This window comes from Sturnus vulgaris, chromosome 5 (genome assembly GCF_052056855.1).
Source record: "Sturnus vulgaris isolate bStuVul1 chromosome 5, bStuVul1.hap1, whole genome shotgun sequence".
Taxonomy (NCBI): Eukaryota; Metazoa; Chordata; class Aves; order Passeriformes; family Sturnidae; genus Sturnus; species Sturnus vulgaris.
Window position 1 is genome coordinate 73,096,978 of NC_142247.1, and position 22,811 is coordinate 73,119,788.

Sequence of the window (22,811 nt, forward strand, 5' to 3'; positions counted from 1 at the left end):
TTTCACTGCATGGAATTTCCCCTTCCATTGGGATTTCACTGCATGGAATTTCTCCTTCCATGGAGGGATGAGGGTTGGGAACACTGGGATTTAACTGAATGGAATTTCCCCTTCCATTGGGATTTGACTGCATTGAATTTCCCCTTCCATGGAGGGATAAGGGTTGGGAACATTGGGATTTGACTGCCTGGAATTTCTCCTTCCATTGGGATTTAAGTGCATGGAATTTCCCCTTCCATTGGGATTTAACTGCATGGAATTTCTCCTTCCACTGGGATTTAACTGCATGGAATTTCCCCTTCCATTGGGATTTCACTGAATGGAATTTCTCCTTCCATTGGGATTTCACTGCATGGAATTTCCCCTTCCATTGGGATTTCACTGCATGGAATTTCTCCTTCCATGCAGGGATGAGGGTTGGGAACATTGGGATTTCACTACCTGGAATTTCTCCCTCCATTGGGATTTAACTGAATGGAATTTCTCCTTCCATTGGGATTTGACTGCATTGAATTTCTCCTTCCACTGGGATTTCACTGAATGGAATTTCTCCTTCCATTGGGATTTCACTGCATGGAATTTCCCCTTCCATTGGGATTTAAGTGCATGGAATTTCTCCTTCCATGCAGGGATGAGGGTTGGGCAGTTGGTGAACAGAAAAGAGCTGCAATAGGGCGAAATGTTTGGGAATGGGCAGAGTCTTGGGATTTGAAGGATCCTTCCATGACCCCTGGCTCACTGCCCCTGCCAGTTATCACTTCCACGAGGTTTTCATGGCAGGGAATTCTTGTTGGAGAGCTGCCACTGTATGGGAAGCTGGGGAATCTTGGGAAAATCCAGTGGGATGATGGAGGAGATGGAAAATTCACATCTGCCACCAAGGATGTGTTGGATCCATCCCTGAAGACAGGACAGTGACAAAGGGACGATTCCTTTAACACAAACATCACCACCCATCTCCAAAAGTTATTTTATTTTTTTTTTACCAGCTTGAGGAAGGGGGGGGGGGGGTGGAAAAAAACCCACTTTGCACCCCACAAATCTTTTCAAATGGGGCTTGCTGCATTTTGAGATTTCTCCCTCGTGCCTCCCAGGGTTCACTGCTTCCATTACCTGATCCCTCTGGCCAAGCAAGGCAATTATGCCATCGTGGCCAACGTGGAGAGCATGGACTACGACCCGCTGGTGGTGAGGCTCAACAAGGACATCAGTGCCATCGAGGAGGCCATGAGTGCCAGCCTGCAGCAGCACAAGTTCCAGTACATCTTCGAAGGTCAGGCACTTCCCAGTCCTTCCTTAAAATGAAGGGTTTTCCTTTCTCATCCCAAAGCTCCGCGGGGCTCCTCGCAGCGGTGAGGGAGACTGAGGGGCTGCTGTCACCCACAGGACATCGAGGGAGGAATGTGGGAGGGGTCTGACAGGATGGGAGAGATGGGAATGTTCACCTGGAGAAGGGAAGGATCCAGGGAGAGCTTCCAGAACATTCCAGGGAATAAAGGGGCTCCAGGAGAGCTGGAGAGGGACTGGGGACAAGGGACAGAGGGACAGGACACAGGGATGGATGGGATCTTGGGAATGAGGAATTGCTGGCTGGGTGGGATTGCCAGAGAATCCCTGGAATGGCCAAGGAAGGATTGGAGCAGCCTGGGATGCTGGGAGGTGTCCCTGGAATGAGCTTTGAGGTCCCTTCCCAGCCAAGGCAGTGCAGGATTCTGGGATTCAGGAGACTCAGAATCCATTGCCAGGGATTGGGATGGAAAATGGGGAGAGAAAAGAGAGGAGAAGGGAAGGGAGAGCCTTCATGGTTTGCTGAGATTCCAAGGGAAGGCCCTGGATCCATCAATTGCTTGGAGAGGAGATGGATCCAAGCTCAGGGTCTGGAGAGCTGGGAATTGGCAGCCTGGAGAAGGGAAGGATCCAGGGAGAGCTTCCAGAACATTCCAGGGAATAAAGGGGCTCCAAGGGACTGGGGCAGGGGACAGAGGGACAGGACACAGGGAATGGCTTCAGGTTGGGAAAGGGGAGATTGGAGTGGGCTGGAATTGCCAGAGAATCCCTGGATCCTTGGAATGTCCAAGGCCAGGCTGGATGGGGCTGGGAGCACCCTGGGACAATGGGAAGTGTCCCTGCCATGGCAGGGGTGGCACTGGGTGGGATTTAAGGTCCCTTCCCAACCCAAATCATGCCGGGATTCTGTGATTCCCTGTTTGTTTGGGAAGAGGGAAATGACTCCACAGGGAGCCACAGGCACCATCCACACCCTGCTGAAATTTAAATTCATGCTCGTGCTCCTCCTTAACCGCAGGCACCTCTTAAACCCGGGCCTGGGATTTACAGATCTGGCTCCTTGTACATGAATTAAATCCTGATTTTATCCTCTGGGCTCGCCCAGCCCCGTGCAGTGTGAGCCAGGCTGGGTTTTGCCTCTCTGCAATGTGGCACACAAATGAGTGGGTGCCTCATTTTGGGGGTGGCCGTGTCCTTGTGACCTCCCTCAGACCCAGCCAAGCGTTCAGGACTGATCAGACAGGGGTTGTCCATCAGGGGACATGGAAATGCAGCTCATCCCTGCTCCTGGAGGCTGAATTCCCCAGGGAAAAGAGGGAAAAAATCTGGATAGCAGATTAAAATCCTGGGGTTTTTCAGGAGCTGCAGTGACCCATTGCTCTGCCCAGACAGCGATTGGGAAGGGATATTATGCAAAGCCTGATTAAAAATCAGTTGGTTGTGATAAAACAGCTCGAAGTTTTGGGGCAGTTTTGTTATTTTATTAAAGAGCTGGAAAGTCCTAAACTGCACCATGAAGATTCCTGAGGGTTTCCAGGAAAAACCCAATTATCCCTTGAATCCAGCTCACACCCACCACTCAGCAGGGCTCATTTTGGGGTTTGTTTTTTTTTTAACCCAATGCAGGTTTGGGCCACCTCATCTCCTGCATCCTCATCAACGGTGCTCACTACTTCAAACGCATCAGCGAGTCTGGCATCAAGAAAATGTGCAGGAACATTTTCATCCTGCAGCAAAACCTCACCAACATCACCATGTCCAGGGAGGCCGACCTGGACTTTGCCAGGTGAGCACAAACCTCGGGTTTTGGGGGTTTTGGGGTTTTTTTTTTGGGGTTTGGGGGGTTTTTTTGGGTTTTTTGGGGGTTTTTTTTTGTTTGTTTTTTTGGTTTTTGGGGGGTTTTGTTTGTTTGATTTTTGGTTTTTTGGGGTTTTTTTGGTTGTTGTTGTTGTTTGTTGTTTGGTTTTTGGTTTTTGGTTTTTGGTTTTTGGTTTTTGGTTTTTGGTTTTTGGTTTTTGGTTTTTGGTTCGTTTCGGTTTGTTTGGGGTTTTTTTGTGGCTCCTTTCCAACAGGCTCAGGCGTGGCCCAAATGAATGTTGAGTTCAAGGTGATGGTGGAAATTTTGGAAATTTTTGTTTTTCCTTTGGGTTGAGCAATGCCCAGAGGGATGTGGAATTGTAGGATCGGGGTGGGGTTTTTTAGGGAACGTAGGAGTGTGCTGAGTTTTGCATTGTTAATTAGTGGTTTGTTATTAATCTCGTTTGGTTTTGAGCCAGGATTATTAGAAAGGAGATTGGGGCAGTTTTTTTGTGCTTGGATTTGGATGTTTATTATATTTTATCAAAATTTACAGAAAGTACAACAGTACCTCCAGCTGCTTGCTAGAAGTAGGAAAAATGAGCACAGTTGAGATTGCTTTAAGGCTTTTTAGAGCTAAACACACCAATAAAAATTTTACACTTATATTATTTATATTTTTAACTTAATAATAGATTCTCATGACTTTTAGAGTGACTTTTAACTGACCAATTTAAAGGTAAAGTTTTGTGAAGAAGAAGGAAGTGAAGAAGAAGAAAAGACTCTACTTAAATTTTTTTATTTTGTTCTTTAACTGCTACTATGTAAAAATATTACATTTAAAACTTATCACTTAGTGAAAGCACACACATTTAACTTACTACACAATTGTGATTTTTAACTTATCATTTCTACTATAATATTTATCTTTATAATAATAATAATATTTATAATAAGTTTTTTTCAAGGTTTTAGCTTTAGTGCAGTGTTTTCCAGGAGAGTTTGTGCCTGGAAGCACAGGAAGCTCAAAAACTTCAGATTTTTTGAGATCCAACAAGGTCATCAAGTCCAAACTGGATCAGTTGAGGTTTGATGTGAGCTCCCACCAAAGTGCTTGGTACTTCCTTGGGGTTTCTCCAAAATCAAAACCCAGGCAGGAAAAAGTTTCCCAAGGTAGTGGGTGGACTTTAACCAGGATGAAATTGGGGCTTGGATTTATTCCCAGGTGAGAAATATTTTGGTTTGTTGAAGGTTCAGAGTCACCAGGTCTCCCTCAGGTTCTGGAATAGCAGGAAGAGCAAAATAACCCCAAAGCTGGGTGGTGTGACAGACCAAAAAAACCTCTCCCACATTTTGGGATTCCTTCACTCCAGGAGGATTGAGGGATAAGCAGGTGGGTGAAGTCAAAACCCCAGAGCTGTGGTTTTGGATTGAAAACTGAGCCAAAATCAGCCAAAGGAAAAACTCTGGAGCTTGGAAATGAAGGGATGGGCTCAAACCAGAGAGGTTTGTGTGAAATTTGGGTCTGGCCCAGCACAAGCACTGGGAAAATTTGGTGCCATCACTTGGCCAGTGCTGTTGGAGGCTGAACTGGGAGGGAACTGGGACTCCCCTGGAGTGCCCCATTAATTTGGGCTCTCACCTGGGGCTGGGTCATTACTGAATTCATTTCTTCACACTGGCACCATGGAGTTGTGAATGCTGAGTCCTGCAGGAGAGGGGGAAAGGGAGAAAGATCCAAAAACTCTGCAAAAAAAAAAAAAAAAAATAAACTCGCCGAATTTCATCTTTTCTTTCTTAAAAATGACCATTTTAAGGTGATTAAGGAAGGAATTTCCCTGATATCCAACCCTCACGTCCTCTGGCACGATTTGAGGCCATTTCCTCGTGTCCTGTCCCTTTTTCCTTGGGGGAAGAGCCCGATCCTCACCCTCCCACTGCAGCTTTGTGCAGATTTCCTTCCATCAAACCAATCCAGCAACGTTTCTTCCACTGCTCCCTCAGCTCCACATCTTCCCTCTTTTCTTTTGGGGTGCAATTCCGTGCTCTGAGGAGTCTGCTTGAATTTTTTGGTTCTTCAGGAGACTCCTGAATGTTTCAATGTTTATTACCCGGGTTCTCCTCGTACATAAACAAAGCTCTGGTGTATCCAAGCCCTGCCCTGCTCACCTGAATTCACAATCACCTGAAGGTTCTCACATCCACGTTACCCAGCTCTGCTCAAATTATTAAATAAACACAACAGTTCCCCTCCAGAAAGCAAAAAAAAAAAATAAAAAAAAAAACAGCATCAGGCTGGGATAAAAGTGATTTGTACCTCTGTGATGTGGCTCAGGCAGGAATCTGTAAATTCTCTGTGCTGTGGTTAACTCTCAGCTTTGCCTTTTTCAAAATCAAGTTGGTTTTGGGGTTTTTTTGTTTTTTTTTTTTCAGGTAGAGGAGAAATTCTCCCTTCCCTCTGCTCCTCCTGGGATCAATTCCCTCCCTGCCTCATTTCTCCAGGGAATTGGGGGATCAGGAGTGGGACAGGGGACTCCCAACCCTGCCTGGATATTTCTGGATATTTCTGAATTAACAATCAGTGCATCACTCTCCTCACAGCCCCTCTCCATGCATTAAATCCGAATTCTGGAACGGGTCCCTCCCTTTTCTCAAAGTGAACCTGTTTGAAATCAGTTTGTGGCAAAGGCCAGACCAGTTCAGGAAGGACCAAAAGTTTTTTAAGGTTTTCCTGAGCGTTGTGCTTTCGATTTTTGCTTTTATTTTTCATTTCTGGTGTGGTCTTCAAGGCTTTTTAGAGGCCTCAGAGAACTCTGGGCACCCCCTTTTTTCTGTGCCCAGTGATTTCAGGCAAATCCCAACCAGGGGAGCTGGAAGGGGAAACCCTTTCTCCTCTGAAGCCAAAATCAGGTAGAGGATTCACAGCAAACCTGTTGGTCCTGGTGAGGCTCTTGCTGTTTAAATCCCATTTTTCCAAACTTTTGTAACCTGCAGGTGACAACAGCAGCGTTTGCTGCTTTGGGAGCAGTGCCACGGCAAGGGGAAAATGTGTTTTTAATGAGTTTTGCTTTAAAATTCTCAGTTCAGGGCAGGGAAATTCTCAGCAGAGCATCACAGAGCAGAGCTCTTTTTGAAAAAAAAAAAAAAAAAAATTAAATTGCCAAGTGGTGTGAGGAGTTTTTATCCACCAGGAGAAAGGGTGAAACGGGCTGGTTCTGACTGCTGAGGTGTCACAAAGGATTTGTAGCATTTGCTAAATTTCCTGCAAGTATTAATAGTTTTTTTTTCACTCCTGTGTGTGTGTTTGGTATCTAGAGCAGCAGAAATGCAGGAGGTTGGTGGGGCTTCCAGTGTTTTATTAAGGAAAAAGTAGGATTTTCCTCCCTCTGGAATATCCAGGCATGTGCTGCAAAGTCTGGCTTCCAAATTCCTCCAAATTTCCAAAGTTTCACAGCCATAATTAGATTTATGGCATGAAAGGGATAAAAGCTTCAAATTGGAATTCCTACTCAGTTTCCTTTCCCTCCCTCCCTCCATCCCCACCCCAAAATTCTCTGGGATTTTATGAAGATTCTGTCAGAGGTGGTCACAAAGGGTGAGGGTTCTGCTTCAGGCTCACCCTTAAATAAAAAATCACTGGAAAAAAAAAAAAAGAAAAAAGAAAAAAAAAAGCAGCTTTCTGAGTAACACAAGTGTTCAAATTGAGTGTTCTGGAGAGTGAGCTGAGGTGGTTGCAAAGGGAGCAGAGAGGGCAGGGATGAAATGGGAACATTTTCTCCAGCAAGTGACCTCAGAAATGAAGGTTTCTGAGCAGTGCTGTCCTTGTCCCCGCGCCTCAGTGGTGGCACCAGGGGGATCCAGAGGTGTCCCCACACCTGGAGAGAGTTGGGAGCTTTCCCTGTGCTGCCATTCCAGCTGTTCCCGTGGCCACCCCTCCCGCAGGGACCAGGAATGTTTTCCGGCTGTCGATGGCATTGCTGGGGACATTGGCTGGCGCGTGTCCCTGTCGCAGATGTGGCACCTCCTTGGCGCTGCTGGTTGGGTCCCCAGGGAAATGGGGTGGGGAGGAGCCCCCAGAGCTCCAGATGTTCCTGGTTTGGCCATCAATAAACCCAAATCATGGATTCGCAGGATGATGGAAGCTGGAAAAGATTTCGGAGACCATCGAGTCCCAGCCCAGAGCTCTGAGTGCCACCCCCCGGGATGGGCACCCCAAACCTCCCTGGGCAGCTTTTCCAGTGTTGACCAACCCTTATGGAGAAGGAATTTTCCCAAAAATCTCCCCTGGCCCACCCTGAGGCCGTTCCCTCTCCTCCTGTCCCTGTTCCCACATCCCAAATCCCCCCGGCTGTCCCCTCCTGTCAGGGAGTTGTGCAGAGCCACAAGGTCCCCCCTGATCCCCCTTTTCTCCAGGCTCAGCCCCTTCCCAGCTCCCTCAGCCATTCCTGGTTCTCCATTCCCATCTCCCTCAGCCATTCCTGGTTCTCCAGACCCATTCCCAGCCCCATTCCCTGGCCACTCTCCATCCCCTCCATGCTCCGGGGAATGTTTTTGTTTATCAAATCCCATCTTTATTCCCAGGCCGGGCTGGACAGGCCTTGGAGCACCCTGGGATGGTGGAAAATGTCCCTGCCCATGACAGGGGGTGGCACTGGATGATCCTTCAGCTCCCTTCTCACCCGAAGCATTCCAGAATTCCACGATCCTGGCAGAGGGGGCAAGCTTTGGGATGGAGGATGCAGCTGGAGCTTGAGCTTTTATCAAACCGCGGGGCTGGGTACCAGGCTGTGGTGCCACGTTTGGATCCTCAGCACCCAGGGCTCCCGTGCTGCCAGGCTGGGCAGGATTTTTTTGTTGGATTTTTTTATCCCGATTCCCGCTGTTCCCGGCTGTCCCAGGCAGCAGGGATCAGCAATGTCCTGCTGCCATCTACCGGGAGCTGCAGCACCGAAACATCCCCGTGCTCCGGGGGAAAACTTTCCATTGCCAAATCCTCTTTCTCTGTCTGGTTTTATTCTGGATAAATCCCGCGGCTGTGCCGGCGTGCCCAGGTTGCCCGAGGGTGGAGCTGCTGGAGGGAATCTCCCTCTCAAGCTCCATTTGTGTGTGGACAGCATCAGGTCCAGCAAATCCTGACCTGGATCCCTTTGGTCAGAGTCAGGTGTCTCTGCAGAGCTCCTGTGAAGATCCCTGAGATGGGAATTATCTCCAAATGTTCTCCTTGGGGCAACCCTCAAGCCAGGACTAAATGTGGATGGTTTAAATTTATTTAGTTCGAGTAAACCCCACTTCAGCTGTGCACTCTAATCCACCCCCCATTCATAGCCCGAGTTGTGCAAGGTAAAAAAAATCCCCAAATCTTCACGGTGTGGATCCCAGAAGAGCCCGGGATGAGGGGATGAGGGACAGAACAGGCTCTGCAGGAAAAGCTTCCCTTTGCTGCTGTGTTGTCTCCATCCCAGGCTGGGCTCCTGTGTCTGGAGCATGTCCTCGTTCGGGCTTGCAGCTTTTAATTAACAAAGCTGCTTTCGTTTTCAATTAAGGACTCGGTTACAACAAAATCTCAATTTTCTTTCCTTTTCTTTTCCGCCTTGTTTGTTCCCCCCTGTAGTTTCTGCTGAGCTTTGATCTCAGTGCAGGTTTAATTAGCTGTAATTAGTGGTTTCACCACATTAACCAAAAATCCCCATTGCAGGGGATTAAAAACCACCCCTCAGCTTGATGCCCTCATCCTCACCTTCCTCCCTCTGCTTGCCCAGGGGGATTTAGGGGATCTGAGGGTCCCTGTATGGCCCTTCCCTTTTCCTGCATCCCAAAAATCCACCTTTTCATGGGAATCATTAAAACTCCCCGGGGCAAATCACCCATCCATGGATTTCATTCCCAGCTCAGTCTGCAGCTGCCAGGGGTTTTAGGACAGCACCAAATTCTGCCTTTGGAGCATTCCCTGGAGCATTCCCTGGGGTGTCTCCTTGCTTTCAGCACATTTGGGATCATGGAATTGTTTAGGTTGGAAAAGCCCTCTAAGATCATTGAGTCCAGCTGTTCCCAGCACTGCCCATGTCCCCAAGTGCCACATCCACATGGATTTTAAATCCCTCCAGGGATGGGGACTCCACCACTGCCCTGGGCAGCTCTTTTGGAGAAGGAATTCCCCAAAATCCACCCTGAGCATCCCCTGGCCCACTCTGAGGCCGTTCCCTCTCCTCCTGTCCCTGTTCCCAGATCCCAAATCCCCCCGGCTGTCCCCTCCTGTCAGGGAGTTGTGCAGAGCCACAAGGTCCCCCCTGAGCCTCCTTTTCTCCAGGCTCAGCCCCTTCCCAGCTCCCTCAGCCATTCCTGGTTCTCCATTCCCATCTCCCTCAGCCATTCCTGGTTCTCCATTCCCATCTCCCTCAGCCATTCCTGGTTCTCCAGACCCTTCCCCAGATCCTTTGGCCTTTTCCAGCCAGGTGTCTGCTCCAGGTTTCCCAAACTTTCAGCTTTCTTCAGGAAACTTTCTCCTGGAAGCTGAGGCGTGGCCGAGTCCTTTGCTGAAGCTTCTCCCAGGATGGGGAGGAGATTTTGGAGATTTTGGAATATTTTGGTGATTTTGGAACTCGTGACTCTGCTCTAAGGAATCTCTGCTGTTCTCCATGGATGTGCCCAGTCCTTCTCCTCGGGGCCACTCTCAAATATTCCTCCCCAGGACAAGCCTGGAGGTTTTTCACCCCGAGTTAGGGGCTAAATTCACCTGAATTCATCTGAAAATATCAGCAGGCTCTGGAAAGCTCCAGTCCTGCTCAGCCTTTCCTTTCCAGTGTTGACTCAGTGTTGTATTTCCATCAGGATTTTCAGCCCTTCCCCGAGGCGTTTTTAATCTTGGCTCTGTAACCTTTAAAGAGAGAAGTTTTCGTGGCCTCTGCAATGGTTTTTATTGCCTGGACTGGGGATGTCTGAGCTGCTCTGAGTAAAGAGATTAATTCAATTTTCCTAAACTGGAAATGGACTGAAAAACTGCGAGGCTTCACTGACTTCTCCTCGCTGGTGTTTGTTAGAGAAACAATCAGTGGGGGTGAACTCAGCCAGCAGAAACCTGGTGTTCCCATTTCCAGGGAACCAGCTCGGGAAAATGGGAAATAAACATTTTTAACAAGTCTGGTTTGGCCAGAGCACGTTCCTCCTGTGCCTTAAAACCATCAGGATATATTCTCCTGGAAATGAATTACAAACAAATCCCTCATTTATCCCCGAGGTGACAGTCTTTTGCTGATATGTGCTTTCTGGAGACTAATAAGTTTTGAATGTCGGTGGGGAAGGGGGAGGGAAAGAAAAAAAAAAAATCAAAGTAATTACTTTGTGTTCCCAAACTCCTTATTTGTGTAGGTGCCTGTGTGTTTATCTCCCTCTGTCATGCTGCATTGCTAATGGTAATTAAAGGCAAGGGATTTTTCTTGCTGGAAGTTTTTCTTTTTATTTTCCACCTTTAGTGGTTTTGGCCTCGGTGACGATGCTTTGCCACCGGCCAGTGACTTTTGGAAATGTTTTAATGGGAGGTCTGAGTTCAGGAAAGTCTGCTGGTCCAGCTGGGCTTGGATAATTCTGTTTATTCAGGAATGTGAGGTGGGCATCGTTTGTTTGGTTTTTTTTTTTTCCAGCCTGGGATTTGAAAGCACATCCTGGAGGTGTCAGTCCTGGTGGCCACTGTCATCTCCGTGGTGGCTTTGGGAAATCATTTAGGGCTCATCAATATTTGCTTCCTTTGCACAGAATTCGGGTTGTGGGTGGTGGCAGCAAAAACCTGGAGCAAACCCAGGCGGGCAGTGGGGTGGGATGGGCTCCCCAGGGACTCTGGATCCTTGGGAAACCCACCCAGGACACCTTGGCTGGGCTCAGGGGGTGGGACAAGGGGACATTTCCCACGGGAAACACGGAAGGTGTTTTGTTGGGAAGAGGTTCTGGCTGGGAGGAGCCCACAGGTCCCTGCAGAGTCTTAGACCAGGTCTAAAGTCTGGATCAGGAGGCCAAAACCTCAGTTGCAGGTGGTGCCCAGACTCGGATCAGTTTTCCAGATGAGGATGAGTGTGACAGCTCGTTTTTTGATGTCCAGGTGAAGCCTCCGTGTGTGTGTGCTGGATCCAGCGCTGCCTTCAGCAGGATTTTGTGTGCACAGAGAGCAGCTTTAGTTGTTTGCTTGCTCTAAAACTTGCACGGGAACATTCCAGCCCATTCCTCTCCTCCCTCTCCAGTCCTCTCTGCCCAATTCCCCTGATTTTCTGCATTTCCACAGCTCCAGACTCTGGAAATCACATCGAGGGGTTGGGCTGGACACACCACGGAGGCAGGAGAGGGAATTCTGTTGGTTTTCCTTAATTAAAGGAGTTTTTTTTTGCTTTAGAGTAGCAAAGAGTGGCACCTCCCAGCCCAGGGGCTCCAGTGGATTGCTTGGAATCAGGGAATGTTTGGGTTGGAAAAGCCCTCTGAGATCAACCCTTTACCTGTCCCTGCCAGGGCCACCACTGACCTGTCCCCAAGTGCCACCTCCACACGGCTTTAAATCCCCCCAGGGATGGGGATTCCAGCGAGGCTGGAAAACCCCAACTTAAACCTCTCCTGGAATTTCAGGCTGTTCCCTCTTGTTGGGAACTTGGGAGAGGAGCCCAACCCTCAGGCTGAGCTTGGGGAAGCATCCAGAGCCATCCCAGGGGAACAGATCCCACTGTGAGTGTCTGGGAATGTGAGCTCAATGTCCGAGCTCTCCCACATGACCTTGATCTCCTGTTTGGGTTAAAAACTGCTTTTTTTTTTTTTCTCCCATGCTTAAAGGTGGTTCTGTGCTGGATCCCTGTTCTGGGAGGTTCTGGTGAAATTCCCAACAAGCAGCTTTAAAGGAAAGGACAGATTTTTTAAGAAGGGAATTTTACCAAAAAAAAAAAAAAAAAAAAGAACCCTCAGTATTTGTGTGCAGCTGAAGGAATCTGGAAGTGCAGATTGCAGATTTGTCCTGTCAGTCAGATCCCATTAGGACCTGCAGAGCCTCAATCCTCTCAGGAATTACTGATCCCAGGGCTGGAGTCACTGCTCATCCTTTGTATTCTTCTCTTCTCTTCTCTTCTCTTCTCTTCTCTTCTCTTCTCTTCTCTTCTCTTCTCTTCTCTTCTCTTCTCTCCTCTCCTCGTGTCCCTTGGAAGGGATGGGAGCGAGCAGGGAATGGCTGGGAGGGAGGAAAATGTCACTGCTGGGACACCAAGGGACAGTGGGGATGTGGCCAGGTCTGGGCACGGGGTTTGTGAGGTGAGAGAAGAGGAAAAAATAAAGGAAAAAGGAAAAAGGAAAAAGGAAAAAGGAAAAAGGAAAAAGGAAAAAGGAAAAAGGAAAAAGGAAAAAGGAAAAAAGGAAAAGGAAAAAGGAAAAAGGAAAGGAAAGGAAAGGAAAGGAAAGGAAAGGAAAGGAAAGGAAAGGAAAGGAAAGGAAAGGAAAGGAAAGGAAAGGAAAGGAAAGGAAAGGAAAGGAAAGGAAAGGAAAGGAAAGGAAAGGAAAGGAAAGGAAAGGAAAGGAAAGGAAAGGAAAGGAAAGGAAAGGAAAGGAAAGGAAAGGAAAGGAAAGGAAAGGAAAGGAAAAAACCAAAGGAAAAGGAAAGGAAAAGGAAAAAGGGAAAGGAAAAGGGAAAAGGAAAGGAGAAAGGAAAGGAAAAGGAAAAGGAAAAGGAAAAGGAAAAGGAAAAGGAAAAGGAAAAGGAAAAGGAAAAGGAAAAGGAAAAGGAAAGGAAAAGGAAAAAGGAAAAGGAAAAGGGAAAAGGAAAGGAGAAAGGAAAGGAAAAGAAAAAGGAAAAGGAAAAAAAAGGGAAAAGGAAAAAGGAAAAGGAAAGGAAAAGGAAGGGGAAAAGGCCCAGAGCCAATTCCTGGTGGGCTAGAGGAGGGAAAAGGGAAGCAGGGGAAAGCACAGGAGCAGCAGAAGTGAGAGGACCAAGAGGGTGAGGCCAGGACAGAGCCTGGGGCAGAGCAGGGACGGCAGCAGGGGTAGCACAGGAACAGAAAGGCTCCAGCTCCTTCAGGGGAGCTCTCATCTGGATTTAGGAACATTTTTTTCCCCCAGGAAGGGTTGTAAAGCACTGGCACAGCTGCCCAGGGCAGTGGTGGTGGAGTCACCATCCCTGGAAGAGTTCAAAGCCACGTGGATGTGGCACTTGGGATGAGGGTGAGTGGTGACCACGGGGGTGAAATGGCTGCACTGGACACGTCAGTTTTGGTAGGCTGGGATGCATTCCTCCATTTCCTCTAGAGGTAATTACTCTTTAATCAACAAGATCTTTAATTCAATGACTTTTGGTTTGGCTTGGAGGTGTTAACGTGAGTCCTGGTGCAATGCCACACGTTCAGCTGGGGGACCTAAATAATCCTAAATAATCCTAAATAATCCTAAATAATCCCAAAAAAGGATTTCCACCAGCTGCATTCTGCAACCAGGAGTTGCATCCTTCACCTTCTGCTGAGGATCCATGCCTGGGGATGTGCTGCTCATTGCAGGTGGTGGGATCTGGAACATTCCCAGCATCTCCAGGGTTTATTCCCTTTGGCCAAAGAAAATCCCAAGATGGTTTTTCCACCTTTCAAACGCTGGGAGCTGGGGCTGCTGCTGCTGCTGGGGACCTTCCTTTGTCACTGGTGCTGAAGGATTGGTGATTATGGGGGGAATTTGCCCTCATGCCAGGGAATGTTCTCAACAATCTGCCACCTCCTGGTGACAGGAAAATGAACCCACAAACAGCAGAGTTTGTGTCCAAAAAGGAGACACAGGAGTCCTTTTGGCTTTATCCCAATAAAGGCAGAGCCCATGGGACATTCCCCTGGCATCTCTCCGATTTTTGGAGCCTCCTTTTTATCCCAATTTCCCTCTCTCTTTCCCCATGGGCTGAGGGACTGGAGAGGCCCAGACTTCCCAAACCCCTGATCCCTGAGATTCCCCTCCAATGTACAACCCTCCCTTGGCATTTTTAATTCTTACAGAATTCACAGCTTTCCCCCATTGCTTCTTCCATCTTTCAATATCCAATTTCATTTCTCAGCAGCCCTACAGTTTGTTTGTAAAGGAAAATTTCTTTTTTTCCATTCTTGAATCAGTGGAATCCATCCCATTGTTTCTTTTATCTCTCAGAGCTGGTTTGATCCACCAGCTCGTTTGGAAATACAAATTCCACATTCCTCTCAATGGAATGGTTTGGGGTGGAAGGGACCCTAAAGCCCATCCAGTTCCAGGGACACCTTTCCCTACCCCAGGCTGCTCCAAGTGCCTCACCACCCTCACAATAAACCCTCAAATCTAATCCCAATCTCACCTCTCTCAGTTTTAAACTTTCCTTTTGTCCTCTCACTATCTGAGATTTTTTTTTTTTTTGGGCTCTGTGGAGTCAGCTGGGGACAAGATGCCAGTCAGCATTTTCTGACCCATGGAGGAACAGCTCCACATCATCTTCTTCCCTCTCCTGCCCCTTTTTCCTCCCTCTCCAACTGTGCACCAACATCTTATTTGGGGGATTCAGCCACCCCCGTGGTGTTCCCCAGGAGATTTTTTTTCTGAGCTGAATTTTGGTGTGATTGCCATCATTACCCTCTGACTTCCACCCTCGAGTGAGATGAGACAGCCCAAAAGGAGAGCTGTGATTTTTGCAGTGAAAAAAAAACAAAAAAAAACAAAAAAAAAACAAAAAAACCCCCCCAACAAATAAACTGAGAAATTATTCTGGAAGTGCCAAAGGCGAGAGGCTGCGGGGCAGGAACGAGCGGGGAATGCAGATCGGGCAAGGTGGAGCCTCTGCTGGGGCTGGCATTAAAAAATTCCAACTCAAATGCAGGAAAGATGGAGTGAAGGAGGGGGAATTATGGCTGGGGGAGCAGGGATCAGCATATCTGACAGATGGAGGCTGTCTGAGAACATTCTGCACAGTGGCATCGAACGGCGACACACAAACTCTGATGTAGCAATTAAATCTGTCCTCTAATGAACCTCGTGGGCAGGAGAAATCCACACAGGCAGGTAAAAATGCCTCGATTCTTATTTTTTTTTTTTTTTATATTGAAATCGTTCCATCCGGAGCACTGCACTGAGCACACGCACGACATTTAGATATAGTGAGGAAATTGTGTGCAACGTGTCACGTCTTACTCCAATTTTACTGAAGGCTTTAAAGCTCCTTTAGTGTTTTATAATTTGTATTCCAGATCTGAGCTCAAATAATACAGCTCTGGGTATTAACACCTAAAGCTGAAATGGGTCTCTCACACACGAGTCGTAGATCAGGCACGGATTGTCACGTGTGGAAAAATAAAGAGAAGGAAAGAAGTGCAAAAAAAAAAAAAACAAAAACAGTTTGATGCTTTGGTGGGGAACAGCTTAGATTGGGAAGAGGCAAGATACAAAATATAAATTTTCTAATAGGATTCAGTGCCTTTGGGATCCTGGGTTGTTTTCCTAAACCCAGCCCAACGTGGGAAATGGGTGAATTTTTCTGCCGTCTGTTAAAAGTGGGGTGCTGGGGGAAATTCATTTTTCCTTGGTGGAAAATGTGCAGATTTTGGGGAATCATCAAGAAAATGTGCTTTTAGTCCCTGGAGGGGCTTTGAGGGCTGGAATCTGGGAGGTTACTCAAAGAGCTAGGAAAAAAAAAAAAATCTCTTCAGCCAAAGGGTTGGGCTGGAATCCCCATCCCTGGAGGGATTTAAAGCCACGTGGATGTGACATTTGGGGACAGCACCAGTGGTGGCCTTGGCAATGGTTGGACTGGAGGATCTCAGAGGGCTTTTCCAAGCTGGATGAGTCTGTGATTTTGTGGGGTGGCTCTTGCCGGGTTGGATCCATCCCGTTGGACACACAGGGAGCTCCCCCCTGGCCCCGAAATGCCAGAGGGGATGAGGTTGGAGGGGACCACGGTGGGGTCATTGTCACCCTCAAAGCAGCCTTTGAGAGAAACTGAAAAGTTCTGGACTCCAAAGTGCCTCGGGGAATTCCCAAATGGGAACTGTGAGAGGCTGATAAATTAATAAATGACTCCAAAACCTGCAGGTTTTGTGCAGCTGGGGATGAGTTTCTGGGAGGAGATGAAAAGCAGTTCAGGGAATTGCTGCGTTTTTGATGCCTCTGAGCTCTTCCACCACCCAGCAGCAGTGCAGGGATTCTCTCCTCACTCTCTGGGAACCACTTTTGTTTCCAAGCTGTTGCACTGCAGTGGAGCCTGTCCAGAAAAAGTGACAGGGATGTAACTCCAAGATATTCCATGAGTAAAAATCGGGTTTTTTTTTCATGCAGTGGAGCAGTGGAGATAGAAACCCCACATACTCTGGTTTTTACCCTGCACTGACATTGCCTTGATAATATTTTCATTTAAAATGCTCAGATTTGTCCAGTCTGGCCAAAAAAAAAAAAATTGTAGTGAAGCTCTGTTGGATGAAAAATTTGGGATAATTGGAGCTAAAGCCACCAGGAGCTGCTCTTTTAGGGGTGGTGGGTTCCAATCCTAAATACAACTTTTGATTGAGAGGGAAAATCAATTTCAACCAAAAATGCTGGAAATGAGCAGCAGCTGCCCATAAAAACCTGTGGCCTCAAACCTGGAGCTTTCCAAGCTTTTGGGTGTTGGATCTCAGGAATGTGGAGGTTTTGAGTTTTCTGTGCTTCCAGGCACAAACCCCCTTGAAAACTCTGCACTTAAACCTGAAACCTTAAAAAAGACTTAAAAATATGAATAATGAGTTAGAAATCACAAATGTGCGGTGGGTTAGATGTGTGTGCTTTCACTGGGTGATGGGGTTTAAATTTAAAGTTTTTACAGTACAGTGGGAGTTAAAAGACAAAATAGAGATTTTTTTTTTTGAGTGGTGTCTTCTTGTTCATCTTCTTCTCTTCCTTCTTCTTCACAAAACTTAAGTGGTTTCCTTTAAATTGGTCAGTTAAAAATCACTCTGAGGGTCACAGGAATCTATGATTAAGTCAAAAGTATAAATAATAGAGGTGTTAAACTTTTATTGGTTTGTTTAACTTTAAAAAGCCTTTAAAAAGCAATCTCAGCACCATTTTTCCCACTTGTAGCAAGCAGCTGGAGGTACTGTTGTACTTTCTGTAAATTTTGATAAGATATAATAAACATCCAGATCCAAAGAGGAAAAACTTTCCCAATCACCTTTCTAATAATCCTGGCTCAAAAACCAAAACCAAGATTGATGACAAGCCACTAATTAGTAATTAGTGGTGCAAAGCTCAGCTCCCTCATCCAGGAGATCCACAGCTCCATGCTGATGTCCAGCTCTTCTGGGCATCTCCAATTTTTTGTGCCCCGTTTTTTTCTCCCCTGGGTGGTGGCAGTCCCCTGTCCTTGAGGTGGTGGTGGCACTGGGTCGGGTTGGTGGCTGCTGCAGGGGTTTGTGCATTCCTGGTTTGGGTAATTCCAGACCTGGCAGTTCCCTCCCAAATCTCAGCAGTTCCCAGGATGGATGGAAGCACCAGGGGACAAAAAAAACCCACAGGGCCACGAGGCAAGAGAATTTAAAAAAATTAATAAACTCTTCCATGAAAAGCATCCATCTGTGTGTTCAACAAAAAACTGTAATAAATTTGATCTGGTGTCAGCTTGGAAAAAAAAAAAAAAATCTCCAAAAAAATTCTCCATTCCCTAATTTTGGAAGCCACCACAGCATTCAGAGCAAACGAACAAAGGAGACCAAACGTGGAGTTTGGTTCCCAACAATTTCAATTTGGTTACATTGGTTTGGGGCTGTTTGCCCCAAGCCCTGCCTGAGCCCCTGGGAAACACCAGGGCCTGACCGTGACCCACTACAGGAATTGTGGAACCCAGCCACAGCTACTACAGGCTTACTACAGGCTTAATGGAGCTGACCACAGCTACTACAGGCTTACTACAGACTTACTACAGGGAAACTCTGCCTCCATGGACCCGACTGCAGCCGGGCGCTGGACCCAGCCACAGCTACTACAGGCTTACTACAGGCTTACTATAGGCTTAATGGAGCTGACCACAGCTACTACAGACTTACTACAGGCTTACTACAGCTGACCACAGCTACTACAGACTTCCTACTGACTTAGTACAGCCTTCATAGAGCTGACCACAGTTACTACAGACTTACTACAGACTTGCTACAGGCTTAATGGAGCTGACCACAGCTACTACAGACGTAATGGACCCGACCATAACTACTACAGACTTACTACAGACGTAATGGACCTGACCACAACTACTACAGGCAGACATTGAGTTGATGGAGTCAACCACAACTCCCCACAGACACGCACTGACATCTTGGACCTGACCACAACTACTACAGGCAAACGTCGACTTGTTGGGATCAACCATATTTACTACAGGTGAACAGTGGCTTGATGGACCCAGCCGTGACCTACTACAGGCTTACACTGACTTGTAGAACTCAACCATGATTTACTACAGGCTGACATTGAGTTGTTGAACCCAACCATGACTTGTAGAACTGACTTGTAGAACTCAAACACAACCTACTATAGGCTGACCTTGACCTGTGGAACCAACCATGAATTACTACAGGCTTTGATTTGTTGAACCAACCATGAGTTACCACAGGCAGACCCTGAGTTGTAGAACCAACCATGAGTTACTACAGGCAGACACTGAGTTGTGGAACCAACCATGAGTTACCACAGGCAGACCCTGAGTTGTAGAACCAACCATGAGTTACTACAGGCAGACCCTGAGTTGTGAACCCAACCATGAGTTACTACAGGCAGACACTGAGTTGTGGAACCAACCATGAGTTACTACAGGCAGACACTGAGTTGTGGAACCAACCATGAGTTACTACAGGCTGACACTGAGTTGTAGAACTCAACCATGAGTTACTACAGGCAGACCCTGAGTTGTGAACCCAACCATGAGTTACTACAGGCAGACCCTGAGTTGTAGAACCCAACCATGAGTTACTACAGGCAGACCCTGAGTTGTGAACCCAACCATGAGTTACTACAGGCAGACACTGAGTTGTTGAACCCAACCATGAGTTACTACAGGCAGACCCTGAGTTGTAGAACCCAACCATGAGTTACTACAGGCAGACACTGAGTTGTGAACCCAACCATGAGTTACTACAGGCAGACCCTGAGTTGTAGAACCCAACCATGAGTTACTACAGGCAGACCCTGAGTTGTGAACCCAACCATGAGTTACTACAGGCAGACACTGAGTTGTTGAACCCAACCATGAGTTACTACAGGCAGACCCTGAGTTGTAGAACCCAACCATGAGTTACTACAGGCAGACACTGAGTTGTGGAACCAACCATGAGTTACTACAGGCAGACCCTGAGTTGTGGAACCCAACCATGAGTTACTACAGGCAGACACTGAGTTGTAGAACCCAACCATGAGTTACTACAGGCAGACCCTGAGTTGTGAACCCAACCATGAGTTACTACAGGCAGACACTGAGTTGTTGAACCCAACCATGAGTTACTACAGGCTGACACTGAGTTGTAGAACTCAACCATGAGTTACTACAGGCAGACCCTGAGTTGTAGAACCCAACCATGAGTTACTACAGGCAGACACTGAGTTGTGAACCCAACCATGAGTTACTACAGGCAGACCCTGAGTTGTAGAACCCAACCATGAGTTACTACAGGCAGACCCTGAGTTGTGAACCCAACCATGAGTTACTACAGGCAGACACTGAGTTGTTGAACCCAACCATGAGTTACTACAGGCAGACCCTGAGTTGTAGAACCCAACCATGAGTTACTACAGGCAGACACTGAGTTGTGGAACCAACCATGAGTTACTACAGGCAGTCCCTGAGTTGTGGAACCCAACCATGAGTTACTACAGGCAGACACTGAGTTGTAGAACCCAACCATGAGTTACTACAGGCAGACACTGAGCTGTAGAACCCAACCATGAGTTACTACAGGCAGTCCCTGAGTTGTAGAACCCAACCATGAGTTACTACAGGCAGACCCTGAGTTGTGGAACCAACCATGAGTTACTACAGGCAGACCCTGAGTTGTGAACCCAACCATGAGTTACTACAGGCAGACACTGAGTTGTGGAACCAACCATGAGTTACTACAGGCAGACACTGAGTTGTGGAACCAACCATGAGTTACTACAGGCAGACACTGAGTTGTAGAACTCAACCATGAGTTACTACAGGCAGACCCTGAGTTGTGAACCCAACCATGAGTTACTACAGGCAGACACTGAGTTGTAGAACCAACCATGAGTTACTACAGGCAGACCCTGAGTTGTGGAACCAACCATGAGTTACTACAGCAGACCCTGAGTTGTAGAACCCAACCATGAGTTACTACAGGCAGTCCCTGAGTTGTGAACCCAACCATGAGTTACTACAGGCAGACCCTGAGTTGTGAACCCAACCATGAGTTACTACAGGCAGACACTGAGTTGTGGAACCAACCATGAGTTACTACAGGCAGACACTGAGTTGTGGAACCAACCATGAGTTACTACAGGCAGTCCCTGAGTTGTGGAACCAACCATGAGTTACTACAGGCAGTCCCTGAGTTGTAGAACCCAACCATGAGTTACTACAGGCAGACCCTGAGTTGTGGAACCAACCATGAGTTACTACAGGCAGACACTGAGTTGTAGAACCCAACCATGAGTTACTACAGGCAGACACTGAGTTGTGGAACCAACCATGAGTTACTACAGGCAGACCCTGAGTTGTAGAACCCAACCATGAGTTACTACAGGCAGACCCTGAGTTGTAGAACCCAACCATGAGTTACTACAGGCAGACCCTGAGTTGTGAACCCAACCATGAGTTACTACAGGCAGACACTGAGTTGTAGAACCCAACCATGAGTTACTACAGGCAGACACTGAGTTGTGAACCCAACCATGAGTTACTACAGGCAGACCCTGAGTTGTGAACCCAACCATGAGTTACTACAGGCAGACACTGAGTTGTAGAACCCAACCATGAGTTACTACAGGCAGACCCTGAGTTGTAGAACCCAACCATGAGTTAGCACAGGCAGTCCCTGAGCTGAGGGCCCCACTGGAGTTTCCTGCCCCACTCACTGTTGTGTCCCCCCAGGCTGCTCCCATCGTGTCCTTCAGCCATGGGCAGCTCCCAGCCCTTCCTGCTTTATCCCAGCTCATCCAGTTCCACATCCCCTGGTCCCCAATAAACCCGGGGGGATGCCCCAGTAATGGCTGTTCCCAAAGGGAAAATTGGGGGATTTTTTTTTTTTTTTTGCTGACTGGAGCAATCTCTGACTCCCTTTTCTTTCAGGCTACCACGTTCCCTCCAATTTATTCACGAGGAAAAAAAAAAAAAAATCCCTTAATGTTCCTTATAAACTGGCAGATGGTATAGATAATTTTTTTTTTTAATTTTTTTTTTTTTTACTATATGCTGTAAAATGCAAATGTGTGTGTGGCTTATTTGCAAATGCTGGCATTAATAACTGATATTTAAACAGGTCAGATTAACACTTGTAGTGATCTATTAAAAAGATTCTTTTTCCAATCATTTGCACACTCAAAATCAATTTTAATACAACACGTAAATGGAATTCAATTTTTTATACAAAATTGCATTTATCTTCCTGAGCCATTAAATTTACTATTTAATATGTACTTTCCAGCTCACTTGGCTAGAATTTCATTGCTCTTTATCTGTAGAAATTTAATTAGCCTTGATATCATCAGTATATTATAGAACTAATTAAAGATTTAGATAAGTGCTGAGGGTGCTTGTTTAATACCCTATAAAGTTCCATTTGGAGAGTGAGAATTTCCATCTCTCATTAGGATCAGCCACTACAAGGAGTGGCTCAGACATTGGTTTTTTGTTTTATTTTTTTTTTTTTTGAAGAATTATTTAATGGGCTTTAATGGATTTATCCTTCTTTTGAAAAGCTGTGTAATTTTGGGGGTCTCTCCCTGTGAGCTCAGGGATCTCCAATTCCCAACATTGCTGAATTTGGAAAATCCCTCTGAGTTCACGGAATCCAAGTTGTGGTCACCAGCCCTGAGTGCCACCTCCAGGGCATGGGGACTCCAAACCACCCTGGGCAGCTTTTCCCAACTTTTTCCATGAGGAAATTCCTGCTGATGTTCCCCAGCAGGGCAGCCTTGTCCAAGTGATGAACCCCGGCAGGAAAAGAAAAGGAAATAAGAAGGAAAAAAAAATTCATGAGGAAAATCCTAGAAAAGGCAGACAAACAGCAGGATAAAAAGGAGAGAGTTTTGGGAAGGGTGGTGACGTTCTGCACGTGCCTAACCCTTCCCTTTTTCCTAATTAATTCCGCATTTAAGAGCTGATTTCTCCTCTGTGTTTGACCAAAAAAAAAACCACAAAAAACTCTGCAGTGGTGACAGAGCTGCACGTGGCACCCAGAGGTGGTGACTGGTTTTTTTTTGTTGTTTTTTTTTTTAATCCAAAACGGATTAATTTGTATAAAAAGCCACCCCCAGGTGAGCTGATTTGTATGTAGGGCTTCATACGCTGTCTTCTGTGGTTTAAACTTTAAAAGGGAAAATAATTGGATTTCCTAACGAGGTTGTCTCTAATTAGAAGGCTGAGCTTGTGCCCTTTTGAATCAATACATTTGTTTTTCTTGCCTGGCTCTGCTCTTGATCAGAGCTTTGTGTGGGTACTGAGCAAGGGGTGAGGGTTTCCTATCTCTGATACTTCCTGCCGTGGATAAATGACTTAATTATAATTATTCTTCAGCTTTTAA

The 22,811-nt window shown here is 46.8% G+C and overlaps 1 protein-coding gene across 1 annotated transcript in view; it reads left to right on the top strand.

Annotated features, from left to right (window-relative positions):
* Positions 1 to 22,811, top strand: part of EXOC4 (exocyst complex component 4) — a 309,923-nt gene that overhangs the window by 278,697 nt on the left and 8,415 nt on the right. The window contains exons 16-17 of the mRNA XM_088165994.1: positions 1,095 to 1,273; positions 2,914 to 3,073. Coding sequence (XP_088022120.1) covers positions 1,095 to 1,273; positions 2,914 to 3,073 — 339 coding nt within the window. The remainder of the gene's footprint in view (positions 1 to 1,094; positions 1,274 to 2,913; positions 3,074 to 22,811) is intronic.